The sequence below is a fragment of the Marmota monax genome, unplaced genomic scaffold, assembly GCF_021218885.2.
Source record: "Marmota monax isolate L192 unplaced genomic scaffold, Marmota_monax_Labrador192_F-V1.1 WCK01_AAM20220418_F8-fsc00004, whole genome shotgun sequence".
Classification (NCBI taxonomy): Eukaryota; Metazoa; Chordata; class Mammalia; order Rodentia; family Sciuridae; genus Marmota; species Marmota monax.
The window spans coordinates 28,189,906-28,205,039 of NW_026692881.1; the positions used below are offsets into that span (position 1 = coordinate 28,189,906).

The following is a 15,134-nucleotide window of genomic DNA, read 5'->3' on the forward strand; positions in this document are numbered from 1 at the left end:
GGCTGCGACTGCAGCCTAATTACAAGCCCCGGAGTTGCGGCTCTCTGGACTTTGGCATTGAAACGCATGCTTGAAAAAGAAAAGCCGTGTCTGGCGGTCAGTGGGGCTGGCGGGGCCGAGGCGGAGGCGCCGCTCTGAAGCTCGGGGCCGGGCGGGAGAGCCGGGCCGCCTCGGAGCCCGCGGAACATGGCGGCGCCCTCAGCGCGGGGCGGCAGCCTCTCGGGCCTGCTGCCCGCGCAGACCTCGCTCGAGTACGCGCTGCTGGACGCCGTCACCCAGCAGGAGAAGGACGACCTGGTCTACCAGTATCTGCAGAAGGTGGACGGCTGGGAGCAGGACCTCTCGGTGCCCGAGTTCCCGGAAGGTGAGGGGCCGGCCAGGGAGGGGGCCGCTCCCGGGACCTCCCCTTCCTCGGCGCGGCAGCCCCGGGCTCGCGCGCTCCGGCCCTGGGTGTCCCCGAGAGGCGGCGCGCGGGGGGGTTTCTGGAGGGTGGGGACGTGCCGCGGCCGGAGTCCGGCCGGAGTCCGGCCGCGGCTCAGGAAACTCGGTGGTTGCACTGTGCTTGCCGCCCGGTGCTTCCCGCCCGTCGCCCCAGCCTGGTGGCCCTCGGCTCTGCATCCTGCTGGCTGCCGTTTACTGACAGCGGCTTGCCACCACCACTGCTGAACTCTTAAGGGGACGTTATCTGAGCCCAGTAAAGTGCTCTTACAAGTCCTGTTTCACAGTGGAGGAAACTGAGGCGCAAAAAGGCCGAGTAACTTGCGCAGCTAATGACCGCCCGAGTTGAGTTACGGTCTGCAGACCCCGTGTTTGCTGGTTTCCTCGGCCCAAAGTCGGGAAACTTCTAATTTTTAAAATCTGAATCATTTATAGCCTGTCTCCAAGGGTTTGCATCCTGGCTGGGTGCTCGTTTGGAACCTAAGGGGAATAGATACTCCCAGCAGTGCAGTTTGAAATGAAACCGTTCCTTACCTTCTTTGGGAGTGGCATTGTTTTGTCTGGTGGTGTTGGCATGTGTCCGGGCATGACACTGAAACCACATGTATAGTTAATTGGTTAGCTGTGGCAGGGTTCGGTTATCTCCTGGGAGGTATAGCTAACCTCTTCTGACGACAGTCTTGGGTGTCTTTGCACACCTTTTGCACTCACCTTCAAAAGTGCTTCCCCACCCCCCCACCCCCCCACCCCCCCACCCCCCGCTGTAGATTGAGCCCAGGGATGCTTTACCACTGAGTTACATCTCAAGCCCTTTTTATTTTTTGAGACAGGGTCTTGCTATCTTCCTGAAGTTGGCTTTGAACTTGGGATTCTCTTGCATCAGGCTCCCAAGCTGCTGAGACTATAGGCGTGAGCCACGGCCACCACCGGCTTCCTTTATTAATCTTACATTGGATTTGAAATGTTGGAGAATACCTCCAAAAGAATACCTCCAAAAGAATTGGGTGCATGAGCTGAGTGCATGTGGTGCAAGATTGTAATGCCAGGGACACTGCAGGCTGAGGCAGGAGGATTACAAGTTCAAATCCAGTATTGGCAATTTAGCAAGATCCTGTCTCAAAATAAAAAAAAAATAAAAATAAAAAGGGCTGGAGGTGGAGCTCAGTGGTGAAGTGTGCCTGGATTCAGTTCCCAAAAATGCAAAAAATTTAAGCACTAGAATTTTTTTTTTTAATTAATAAATTCTAAAAAGGGCTAGAGATGTAGAGACAGACTGCTCCTGGTTTGAATATCCAGGAAACCTCCCCCCCACACACACACACATAGAACTGGGTACATGAATGCTTGAATGCTTATCCCATCAGAAACTTCAAAAATATTGTATGTATATATGTGCAAATGTATGCATATTTTGTAAAAACCCTGTAAAAAGGCAGCTATTAGTTATAATATAACTAGTTAACTATAGTTATAGCTATATAGTTATAACTAGGAAGCCACCAGCTAGGGTTTTGGAGTGTTTTTGTTTTCTAATCTTGTTTATATTTATAGTAATGTGTGTGTATGTGTGTGTGTGTGTGTGTGTGTGTGTATATATATATATATATATATATATATATAATGAAGAGGTTTGGCCTCTGTGACCCATAAGGAATACACATAATAAAGTAATCAGACTTTGTCAAATACAAAGTCTAATTTTTCTACTGAACCTCATTATTGAGAACAGAATGCTAGAAATGAATATTTTCTTGGCTTATTAGTATACTGTAATCAAGTCGTAAACATAACTTTATCTCAAAAACTGAGTTCTTGGTCCATTTTTTAGAAGAAACAATGTTTATGGGAAGCCTTGCAGTGTAATGGATGGATTCAGGCAGGTCTGGGACTAAATTCCTATTACTCTGTTAGCTGTGCGATTTTTGAGCAAGTTACTAAACTTCTCCAAGCCTTTTCTCATTTGTGAAGTGGAACTAGTACTTTCAGGATATTATATGGAGGGCATATATGTAAGGTTCTTAATTAACAGGAGAGCTTACTAAATGTTAGCAGCTTATTGCATTCATTTTTTATGATAAAATGCATTTAATATCAAATATGTTACGCCATTATTATTAAGGATCTAGCACAACAACTAAAATATAATTCCTTCCCTAAGCTCTCAACTTAAGTACTCTGGACAATATATAGAAAAGTCATTGAAGCAGATTTATAAGTAAATATCTTGCAAGTAGAATATGAAATTTTCATTAATTGTTAGGTATAAACTAGGCATGGTGGTGCACACCTATAATTTCAGTGACTTGGGAGTCTGAGGCAGGAGAATCACAAGTTTAAAGACAGCCTCAGCAACTTAGTGAGGCCCTATGCAACTCAATGAGACCCTGTCTCAAAATAAAAAATAATAATAAAAAAAGAAGGGGTAGGGATATCTCAGTGAGTAAGTGCCCTTGGGCTCAACTCCTGGTACTACCCAAAACAAAAGCATCTCTGTGTTCAATTGCTGCCTTAAAAAAAAAAAAAAAAAAAAAAATATATATATATATATATATATATATATATATATATATATGATTAGTAGGTATCTAATAGTTCTGTATAATTGCTTGATCTGGCACATAATTAACACTTTTATCAAAATGGATAATAGAACTACCCTGAAACCTCACTAGTTAAGCCTATTGGTAGAAATATTGGTTTGATTTGGAAATTTTCTTCTAGAATTTTATTTTAATTAAGTAATTCCTGTTACTATTAGTAGTAATTTGTTTTTACTATATTAGGCCCCCTTGTATGAGGTTTCGGGTACCTGTGGTCAACTGCAGTCCAAAAATATTAAATGGAAAATTCCAAATTAAATAATTCGTAAGTTCTAAGTTGTGTTCTGTTCTGAGTAGCTGGATGAAATCTCATGCCTTCCTGCTGTGTCCTGCCCAGGATGTGAATCATCCCTTTGTCCTTTGATGTGAAACATCCCCTTGTCTGTATCCCTGCTCTGTATTCTGCCCACTCTCTGACACTTAGTAGTTGTCCTGGTTATCAGATTGAATGTAGCAGTACCGCAGTGCTATGCTCAAGTAACCCCTATTTTAATGAAAAATGGTCCCCGAGTGCAAGAGTAGTGATTCTGGCGATTCAGATATGCCACAGAGAAGCTATAAAGGACTTTCTTTAAGTGAAAGGGTGAAAGTTCTCAATAAGAAAAAAATCCCATGCTGAGGTTGCTAAGACCTATGGTAAGAAGTAATCTCTTAACATGCTGAGGTTGCTAAGACCTATGGTAAGAAGTAATCTCTTATCTGTCAAATTGTGAGGAAGGAAAAAGTGATTGGTGCTTGTTATGCTGTCACACCTCAAACTGCAGAAGTCACTGGGGCCTGGAACATGATGTGTTCAGTTGCAATGGAAAAGGCTTGAGATGTTAAGGTTTAATGCTGTTGGTATTTTCAGGTGTCCACTGGGGGTTTGGCCCACAGCTTCTGTGGACAAGTACTATATGTATTTATACCACCTAGTTTTGGTTTTAAGTTGCTATCAAATATTTTCCAATTCAATATGCAATAAATATTTTTAATAGCTACCTTTATTTATATGCAATGAATTTATCTTTATTTTCTTAATTTGGTTAAATGGGGATGCTGTACTTTTAGTATTAGTTTAACAAAATCATCATAGTACAGAGTTAAAATTTGAATCATAGTCAATTATAAATTCTGTTTTACAAAAGTACAGATCAATAAGATCCTATTTTTCTTTGAAGGGAAGGGAACTCATTCTTCATCAATATTAATGTTACTTCCAACTTTGTATTTAAAATATTTTATTTTGTACTTACTTACGGTCTCATCTGACTAAAACATTTCAGCTTCTCTTATGAGATTGGCTTAGGCATTTTGTATGTTATTTTTTATGTCAAACATTTTGCTCCTTTTTTTTGGTTAGTCCTGTCTTACTGTTTTTAAGCTTGAGCTGCATTCTCAATATCTCATTTATACCTAATAGTGTATGCAATTAGGTCTTCTTAATATTTGATATTTCCTCATTTCTGCCTAAACATATTTTTGCCCCTTTCACAGACTGTTACACTACTTCTGAAATAATGTAGTAGCTGCTACTTACTATATTTGCATACTTCCCCATAAAAGCAGCTTTCCCATCCTCTGTGCCTCCTATTCCCCTACCTGGTCCTCATTCCCTCCTTTCCTTCTATCTTTCCTCTTTGGACTTTAACCTCTATAGACTTGCCTTTTTGATTGGTAGAAAAAAGTGGTTTTTATAAACAAAATAATGTTTATTTCAACTGCCACAGACTTTGAATAGTTTCATCATCTCCTAAGGTGTTTGACTATTTACACTAGTCTTAGAAAAAAACAAAGATTCACATTTGAATGGAAAGTTTCAGATAAATTATCTGACTTTTCCTTTAACTATTGTAATTTTTTGTGTAAATTTCAGGGTTAGAATGGCTGAACACAGAGGAACCTATTTCTGTCTACAAGGATCTCTGTGGGAAAGTGGTCATCCTTGATTTCTTCACCTACTGCTGCATAAACTGTATTCACCTGTTGCCTGATCTCCATGCTCTGGAACACATGCACTCCGATAAAGGTATCTGCTCTTTGATGAGTTTCTAACAGATAGCCCTGGCATAGGCGAGTTGCTGACTCATTTGCTCATGGGAGAAAGCATTTGAAAGACTTCAGTGATTCTAAATGCAGTCTCTAATCTATGGATTAAGAACTCCCTGTGCCTTTTCATGAAGGGTTAACTTAGTGATGATGGTTTGCCTAACTCAAAAACAGAATTTAGATAAGGCTTATCTCCAAGGATAAGGGCACAACTTTCTTTTTTCATGATCAGATGTCTGAAAAGATCTTTTCGTATGTCTAAAAGAGTTACCTAAATTTGTTCTTTGAAAAAAATGAAACATCTGGCCCTGATTTTATACTATTCTCATTGTGATATAAGGTTTAAATTTTTTATTAAGAAGTGCAAGTTCTAGCTCAATTCTCTAGAAATATCTGTTAATATCAAATGACAAGAACTACAGTGGAATGCAAAATAACATACTTTTTCTTTCATTCTGCTTCATTAAAAAGCCATTTATTACAGTTAATGTTTTTCAGAGCACATTAGAAATCCTCCTTTATGGTATTACAGATTCCAAAAGTGAATGAGATTATATTTAGTATTTGCTGTAGAAGTTTGAAAAATTATCAGATTTTTTTTACTTTAAAAAAATAGTATGAGAGGGGCTGGGGTTGTGGCTCAGCGGTAGAGCACTCGCCTAGCACGGGCGGGACCCGGGTTCGATTCTCAGCACCACATAAAAATAAAATAAAATAAAGGCATTGTGTTGTGTCCATCTACAAAAAAGATTCATTCTCTCTCTCTCTCTGTCTCTCTCTCTCTCAAAAAAAAAAAAAAAAAAAAAGCGCATGAGAGTAAATGAAATTGATTAAAGGTTTCATTTAATTAGTTTTTAACAAATTTAATTACTATTCTTAGAGTCGATTAAAAAAGAGATAGGATCACAGATCTTGTGGAGTAAAGATGGAATAGACATGTACAAAAATGAAGAATATCTTGAAATTTAGTTTTTTAAAAATGTGATTATCTAGATGTACTTTAAATGCAATTGAAACTTCAGATGCTTTTAAGTTATACTAGATTGTGTCTTAAAATTACCAATCAAAAGATTTATCAAGAATTTAAATATTCCCAGTGGCTAAATCCTATTTTCAAAAATTCATCTCTATGAAGAAATATATCATTATTCCCTGGACTTTAGATGTTTGTGTCTCTTATTCAAACTGGCACACGTATAAAGCGTGAATTATGTGCACTGTACTCTGCTAACTGATGAGTAAATGTGTAACAAAGTTGAATAAAAAGCATTACTGAACTCCTGAGGAAAGGGATATCTGGCTTTGCTTATAGACATTAAAAAGTCTTCTCAGAGAAACAGGATTGAGCTAGAACTTGAGAAGTGAGCAGGGGTGCACCTGCGAATGAAAATAGGCAGAGGGCTACGCTGGCCCAGGGAGTGCTAGGCCAGACAGGCAGGGGAGCCCAGAAGAGTCAGATTCTTGCTCCAGGAACAGGCAAATCATTTAATATGGCAGGATCATAAGGGCTTGTCATAAAAATAAAAGGAGAGAGAGGCAGTTTAGGACCACATTGTGAAGTCCTTGTGTAGCATTCTTAACTGTTTAGACTTTTGCTTCCTTTGAGGATCTGGAGATGTAAAAGCTTGTTTTTGAATTCTTTGGTTTTTTAATGGGAGGGTGAGATGATGAGTTTGCATTTTAGAAGGGTACCGCATACTGGGTTAAGAATCCCAGGGTTAACCATTTCCTACCTAAGATGTTCTCCTGAATTGCATTTGGTAAACTTAATTGGTGAACCCCCCATACTTACAGCAAGTTCATTGATTTCCTCAAATGGAAACCCCTTAATTGCCTACCACTTTATTGGAAACATTATTTTTATGAAAGCGTGTTGTGGGAAATTAGATTTTTATGTGCAAATACACTTCTGAAAAGTAAAATACATTTTAAGTAGAAAAAGAACTCATGGGAGATGGTGGAGTAAAAAGTAACAAATTTATGTCCACCTAGACAACATTTGCACTGGCAGAATCTGTCTGATTTGGAATTCTGGAATCTGTTAAAGGCTTCCAGCTTCCAGGGAGGCCTTGGACTGCAAGGTGCTTTCATTTTGATCACTTTCAGCTCTGAGCACAGTAGCAGCTACCCAGCCCTTAGCTCCAGCACCATGACAGATATCTGATCTGTGCTCTGCTTACTGATGCCCCATCTGGTCACAGAGGTGCAGACAAGTGGCAGTGCCTACTGTTGTTGACCTTTCCACTTTGTGGCAAGCTCCTCCCCATATGACTGAGGTGACTTCCGGTGGATCTTAGGGGCTGGTGCCTATTTTTCCCCCTTTATTTCTTGTTGTGGGAGGCTGACATCGAAGACTAAGATATTCAGTTCCATCTGTATCATGAAGAAACTTAGAAAGTCATTGTTCTTGCCCAAGGGAAGATGCAGACTCAGAAGGGATCCAGAAGCCCTTAAGTTTACAGTCGGGATGATCTTCGACAGAGACACCCTAAACAATCAAAATAACAACAGACCACGAATCTTGGGGAAGGGAGAATTACCATATTATTTGATGCAACTATTCGGTTTCCAACCAAAAAATTACAAGGCATGCAGAGAAACAGGGAAATGTGAAAACTGGGGGAAGTGTTGTACACCTGTAATCCTAGCAACTCAGGGGGCTTAGGCAGGAGAATCAAAGTTCAAAGCCAGCCTCAGCAATTTGGTGAGGTCCTAAGCAACTTAGCAAGACCCTGTCTCAAAAAATAAAAAGGATTGGGGATGTGTCTCAGTGGTTCAGTGCCCCTGGATTCAATCCCCAGTGCACCCCCCCCCCCCGCAAAAAAAAAAAAAAAAAAAAAAACACAAAGCCCCCCAAACTTACCACTTCATGATTTTAGATACATAGTGTTTAAATATGTTATTGTGTGATCTCAAGAATTGAAAGGGATGGGCATGGAACTGTTAATGTTAAATGATACTTTTTTTGTTATTGATGTTACCCTGGTACAAATTCAGATTGGAGTAGGATAACTTTCGTATGTTAAATATAATTTCCATGGTAAGTGCGCACGCGCACACATACACACACACACAAACACACACACACTCACACAGCTAAAGAATATGCACAAAAGGAAATAAGAAGGGAATTTAAACATTTACTTAAAAAAAAAAAATCAATGTTGAACACTAGAAAAGTCACTGGGTACAGTGACTCATGCCTGTAATCCCAGTGGTTTGGGAGGCTGAGGCAGGAGGATCACAAATTCAAAGCCAGTCTTGCAAAAGCAAGGCTCTAAGCAACTAACTCAGTGAGACCCTGTCTCTAAATAAAATACAAAATAGGTCTGGGGATATGGCTCAGTGGTCTAGTGCCCCTAAGTTCAATCCCCGGTACCCACTCCCCAAAAAAGGGAATATGTGAAATGAGGGACAAAAAAGCTCTGAGGTTGTGTAGGAAACAAATAGCAGCGTGACAAAAGTCATTGTTCCCTTATCAGTAATTACTTTAAGTGTAAATGGTTTAAGCTCTCTAATCAAAAGGCAGAGGCTGGCAAAGTGGATAAAAACATAATCCACCCATATGTGGTCTACAGGAGGCTCACTTTAGATCCCCAGATACAAACAGGTTGAAAGTAAAATGATGGACTGGGCAATTCTTGCAAATAATCTCTCAAAGAGCACAGAGGAGACTGTGTTAATATTGGACAAAAGGGACCAGAGGTCATTATGTGTTGATAAAAGATCAATAGAACTAGATAAAAACTTATGTACTTATTAACAAACTATCAAAATACATGAGACAAAGATTGAGGGGAGAAACACATGTTCTCCAGTGGTAGTTGGAGGAATCAGTACACCGTTCTCAGTAGAGCAACCAGATGGAAGATGAGGAAATAAAAGACTCCAACAGCACAATAAACCAACCAGATCTGACAAGATAAAACAATTCTTTTCAAGTGTATGTGGGACATTTTATCGAAAGGTGGCCAGCACTTCATTAAGGTAATTTTTCCTGTTCAGGAGGAGATAAGCCCCCTGAGAAAATAAAGTCTGAAATAATTAGTGAAGAAATAAAAAACAAAGTCAGAAAAATAGTTTTAAAAGCACCTGATAGGTCCAGCCCACATAGGAGCTGGAGCTGAACAATTTGAAAATGGCTCTGGTGGTTTTATTTAAGAGGGTACATCAAAGGCAGGGATAAGGTTTCAGGGGTGGAGTCTTGCTTCATGATGTCTTGCAGTCTAGCAGTTTGATTGGCATCTTGACAGGCTGCACTCATCTCAGAGAGGCTGTGTGGCCACAGCAGGTCACCCCATCTCTGGTGCTGTGTGGGACCTGGTAGAGTCAGGTTCACATGTATCTGGGTGATCTTACTAGCGGGATTGACACTGGAAGTTCCCAAATACCACATTTTCCTATTCAGTGGGTTTCCATGCCGATTTGGACCACATATAGTCTACGGATGGCTCTCCACAGACATTTTCCAGGATGAATCATATATTAGACCACAAAGTAAGTTTCAGAAGATTTAAAAAGATACTTTACAAAGTATGTTCTCTGATCATGATAGAATGCAGTTGGAAATCAATAACAGAAGTAAAATTACAAAGTTAAAAGATTTATGGAAACTTTTTTTTTTTTTAGTTTTAGATGGGCACAATATCTTTATTTTATTTTTATGTAGTGCTAAGGATCGAATCCAGTGCCTCACACGTGCTAGGTGAGCACTCTAAACTTGAGCCACAACCCCAGCCTGATTTATGGAAATTTTAAACAAGACACTCTTAATAACCAGTGGACTGAACAGGAAATCACAATGGCAACTAGAAAATATGTAGAGAAAATTTATGGCACATAGTAAAAGCAATGCTAAGAGGGGAGTTTGTAGTCACAAATGCTTACATTAGGAAACAAGAAATACTTTAAATCAGTAACTGACTTTCAGGCTTAAGGAATTAGAAGAACTAGCTAAACTGTAAGCTAGCAGAAGGAAACAATAAAGGTTTGGGAAGAGAGAGACAAAATAGATAGTAAGTAGAAAAATAATAAAGGTCAAAAATTGGTTCTTTGAAAATATCAACACATTTAACAAACTTAACTAGATGAACTAAAATTAAAAAAAAAAGAGGAGGCTCAAATTGCTAAAATCAAAAATAAAATTAGGGACATTTTTATTTTTTTATAGAAGTAAAACAGATTATAAGAAAATGCCAGACAAATTGGGTAACCCAGATGAAAAGACCAAACTGAAGAAAAGAAGATCTGAATAGACTTCTCAAGTAGCATTATTCATAACAGCTAAGATATGGAATGTGAGCTATGCATGCATTGAAATATCATTCAGCCTTAGTTGAGTGTGGTGACACATGCCTGAAATCCCAGCTACCAGGGAGGCTGAGGCAGGAGGTTGGCAAGTCGAGGCCAGCCTCAGCAACTCAGCAAAACCCTATCTCAGTGTAAAAATTAAAAAGGGATGGGTGGAGATGGAGCTCAGTGGCAAAGTGCTCCTGTGTTCAGTCACCAGTACCAGAGTAAACAAAGCTTACACACTTGTGCACACTTACATAGAATTCAGTCTTAAATAGTAAACAAACAGATGATACTTGAAGGCTTTATGCAAAAAAACAAATTCCACATGATTCTACTTACATGAGGTACTAATAACTGTCAGAATCATAGAGACAGAAAGTGGGGTGCTGTTATTGGGGGAGGGAGAATGGGAATTCTGTTTAATGGGCACAGCTTCTGTTTTGCGAGATGAAAAGTGTTCAGGAGATGTATGTAATGGCTGCACACAACAGTGCTCTGAATTGTATACTTTAAAATAGTTAATATAGTAAATTTTAATGGAAAAAAACATAATAACATAAATATGGCGTTTTAACCCCTATTTTAAAAATGATTATTTTAAGGATGCGTTTGTGCCCTCTGCGGGGGTGGGGGCGGGTCTGTGCAAGCAGTGCATCAGCACTGATTGCTACAGGCTCGTGAAGGCCATTTGTTGAATATGTAAGTCTGATGAGCCAGTGTGAGCTTGAAATCTTCCATACTGGATATATTTACCTCACAGGATCAACAAATGCTTCAAATCAGGGTTTTGGTTTTTCTGAACTTTTTTTTTTTTTTTTTGCTTTCATTCCTCTCCCCCTACCTTCAATGAGCTAGTTACTAGCATACCATTGAGTAGGATTTGTTACCCAGATAGCTCATTTGATAGAGTGGGACAGTAGACTGACTGACTAATTTGTTTTTCTGCATTTGGCTGTTAGAATATTGTTTGTGAAATAAATTTTTAAGCATTTAAAAAGATGCTTTGAAAGTGGTCTCAACTTTGTAATTTCAAAGTAACATACTTCAACAATATGCTACTATATGGAAATCCTGGGTAACTTAAAAGATTTTTATATTGTCAAAAGATAAGTTAATTCATATTCACAAAAGAAGGTATACACAGAGATTACCACATGAAAGTTCAGTAAGCTGTCACTTAGTTAGCTGTGCTTTCTTGTAGCTAAATGTCTTCTTCTAGTACTACCTGATATGTTTCTGAACATATCTGGTGCAGTGCTATTTATGTTCTTGAAGTGTCATTCTGTAGTGTATTTTAAATTCTGTGGAATGTTCTGTTCATCTTCTGAGTAAGCCAGAATTTCTCTTCCTAATGAGGAAGTGCTTATTAATTCAAAACACCTTAAAAGAGACCCAGTTTAAAACCCAGTCTCTTTCCTCTGTAAAATAGCTTTTAAACTCAGATTTACCTGGACATGGTGGAACATGCCTCTAATCTCAATGTTGGCCAGACATTGTGGTACACGCCTGTAATGCAACTTCAGAGGCTGAGGCAGGAGGATCACAAGTTTGAAGCTAGGTTGATCAGTTTAGTGATACCTTGCCTCAAAATAAAAAGGCCAGAGAATATAGATCAATACTTGTCTAGCATATGGGGGGCTCTGAGTTTAATCCCCAGTACTGCAAAATAAACAAACTCAGGTTTGCAGTTTCTCATAGTCTATGAGAAATGACAGATGCAAAGAGACTTAAAGAAAAAGGTAAATGATGCTTAATAGTGATGAGTCATTCTGATACTTAAACATTTTTTAAGAATGTAACTGTCCTAAAGTCACTAATTCATAATACTTTAGCACATTTTATATTAAACTTCAGCAGTTTCTTTTACTACTAGAGAGTTTCTAAGTTTTTTTAACTTTATGCTTTATATATTGGTATGTTATTCTATAGCACCCAGATTTAGCACAGTGCCTTTTGTTTTATAAGAAAACATTTATCAGGAAGATTTTGCATATTTTAACATGTGATTGCCTGGCGTATGTTAGTGTATAACTAAATCAGACTTAAAAACCTGAACGTCAGGTTACTATTAAGTAAATATTAGCATTCTATCATATAGTATATGCTTTTTTGTGTGTAATATTTTACTAAATATTAAAGTACTTTAATGTACAGAATAAAGTACTTCTAATGTTATAGTAAAACTAAGCCTTTAAATGAATTAATAGTTTCATTTTTATCAGGGTTCCCTAAATCACCATTGTTTAATTTAGTCGTAGGACTCAACAAGATTCCTTGTAGAGGGGTGCCCTTGCCTGTGGTTTATTACAGTGAAAGAATGCAAAGCAAAATCAGGGAAGGGAAAGATGCATGGGGCTGAGTCCAGAGGAGACCAGGCACAAGACTCCCAAGTCCTCATACAGCGTACCCTTAATTCCCTCAGCAAAGAAAATTGAGAGACACATTGGAGTTGCTGCCAACCAGGGACACTTATTAACAGCTTAACACCTAAGGTTTTTGTTAGGGGCTGATCATGTGGGCATCTCTTGCCTGCTGGCATGTTCCAAAATTCCAGACTCCCAGAAGGACAGCAGGTGTTCAGCTTAAACTGTATTGTTTGTGCAAACAGTGTGGGCAGAGGGAGCCACTCTTGCCAGTTCTGAGAACCGTCCCACAGTTTACCCTCCTGGAGCCAGGATGGAGCCCTCTTAGAAAGAGGCCCTTCAGGCCGCCAGGCCTTCTCTGTTAACTCTTTTATGCACATACTTTATATTTGCTTCTTCAGCTATTATTTTGTGTCCTTGTACAGTTAAGGTACCCTAAAAATATTGGTCAATTTGTGACAAATTTTCAGGGTTTTTAGCGTGAACAGTGGCTTCATGTCAGCTTTTTGTTGTCTTTCAAATTTGCTTCTGTTCTCTGCTTCAGTCTACATTGAAGTGATTTTGATCCTTTTATTTCCTGTTTTCCACAGCTCTTCTACCTCCTCTCCACATCTTCTCCACACCTTCTTCTCTTCCCTCAAGCTGTTCTAGCCTCCTGGCTTTCCTTTAGTTCCTTCCATGTCCTGTTACTTCAATTCCATGACCCACAGTGTTCCCTGTGCCTGGAATGATCTCCAAGCCTGTTGTCTAGTGAAGTCTTGCTTCTCTTTTAGATATCAGAATGTCTCCTTCTACCGCCTTCAAAAATGCCCTCATATTCTCAGGACTTTTATTTACCCAGATTGTTACACTATCTACTAAAATGACATATGCAGTTGTGATAGAGTTGTATTCAATATATGTGTATAAATGTGAAAAATAAGACCTTTGAAGCTTTTAAAATGATTTATCTTAAAAAGTTATTGTATTACTAATATTTTAGAAGCAATTATAAGTTTTGATATTTCTTCTTGCCTCCTTCCCCTCCTACCTCCTTATTCTCTCTCCTCTCCTCCTTCCTTCTCTTTGTTTTTCTTTTCTTCTATACTTAATGGAGTAGTTTTGATCTTTGTATGGGCAAAAGATTCCCAAAGGGAAGAAACTTTTCCAACCTAACTTTCATATATAAAATATGTATGTTTATAATGTATGATGAATAGAAAAAGCAAAATAGTTTTTAAAAATCTCTATACTTTCAAGTTCTTAAAACCGAAAAGGGAAGTGTAGATACCTTGCAGTGGACTTTGTATATGATCATTATAGATGTCCTATTTGGATTATGTGTCACATAAATTTATAAAAATGTACATCTCTTCAGTATTTAATCCTGTCTGTTCATTTATTTCCTATTTATGTACTGTGTGCTGTGAGGTGAATAATAAAATATGCATGATCCCTATGTGAGCAACAAAAATTATAGTTTACAGGGGAGGCATATAATTGAATAATCACATACATATTTGTGTAGTTTCTCATTAGTGCTAAAAGGGAAAATTACAGGATGCCACGAAGGCAATAATGGGGTTTAATCTGGTTTAAGCTTAAAAAAAGCTCTCTTACGAAAGTAAAAATTGAGCCTGAGGTGTACAAGACAAGCATGGCTTTTGAAGGTGACAGAGGGTGAGAACATTCTAGACAGAGGGAACACTAGGTATCAGGGCCTGAAAGCCAGGGGAACATAGTCATCTTCCTTGACATGGGGATATGGTCCAGACCCCAGGGGTTCTCAAAACCACTGCTTGTGCTGAACCTTATAACCTGTCACCCTCTTCCATTATTACTAAGCAGTTATCATACACTGCGGCATAAATAACTTTAGCAGTATAAGATTTGACAGCAAAATTAGCATCAATTTCTTTTTTCTTCTTCACAGTCTGACTAGTAAAAAATGCATTCTGACCATAGATCTTAACAACCTTGCCATACAATTTTTTTTCTTTCCTTATTAAGTCAAGAACTTTCGTGTGTTCACTCAAAAGAATCGTTTCTCTTTGGCAGATGTGAATTATCAGTATCACTACTTCTGCACTTTGGGACCATGATGAAGTAATATAAGGGTTACTAGAACACTGTGTGATACTGTGACAGTTGATCTGGTAACTTAGACAAGTGGGTAGCATATACAGTGTGGATACCCTGGATAAATGCATGATTTATGTCCTAAGGTGGAGTGGGAAGGTATGAGATTTCATCACATACTTAGAAGAGCACACAATTGAAAACATTTGAATTGTTTATTTCTGTAATTTTCAGGCTATGATCATACTGCAGGTGACTAAAACCATGGAAAATGGATAAGGGAGGACCACTAGTAGTGATAATTCTTGATGAAGTAAAAGAAAGCCAGGTTGCTAAAACACTCTGGGGGAAG

General features: G+C 38.8%; 1 protein-coding gene across 1 annotated transcript in view; it reads left to right on the forward strand.

The window, feature by feature from the left end:
• The first annotated feature begins 186 nt into the window (after positions 1-186).
• Positions 187-15,134, forward strand: part of Nhlrc2 (NHL repeat containing 2) — a 57,550-nt gene continuing 42,602 nt past the window's right edge. Inside the window, exons 1-2 of the mRNA XM_046449713.2 lie at positions 187-364; positions 4,894-5,046. Coding sequence (XP_046305669.1) covers positions 187-364; positions 4,894-5,046 — 331 coding nt within the window. The remainder of the gene's footprint in view (positions 365-4,893; positions 5,047-15,134) is intronic.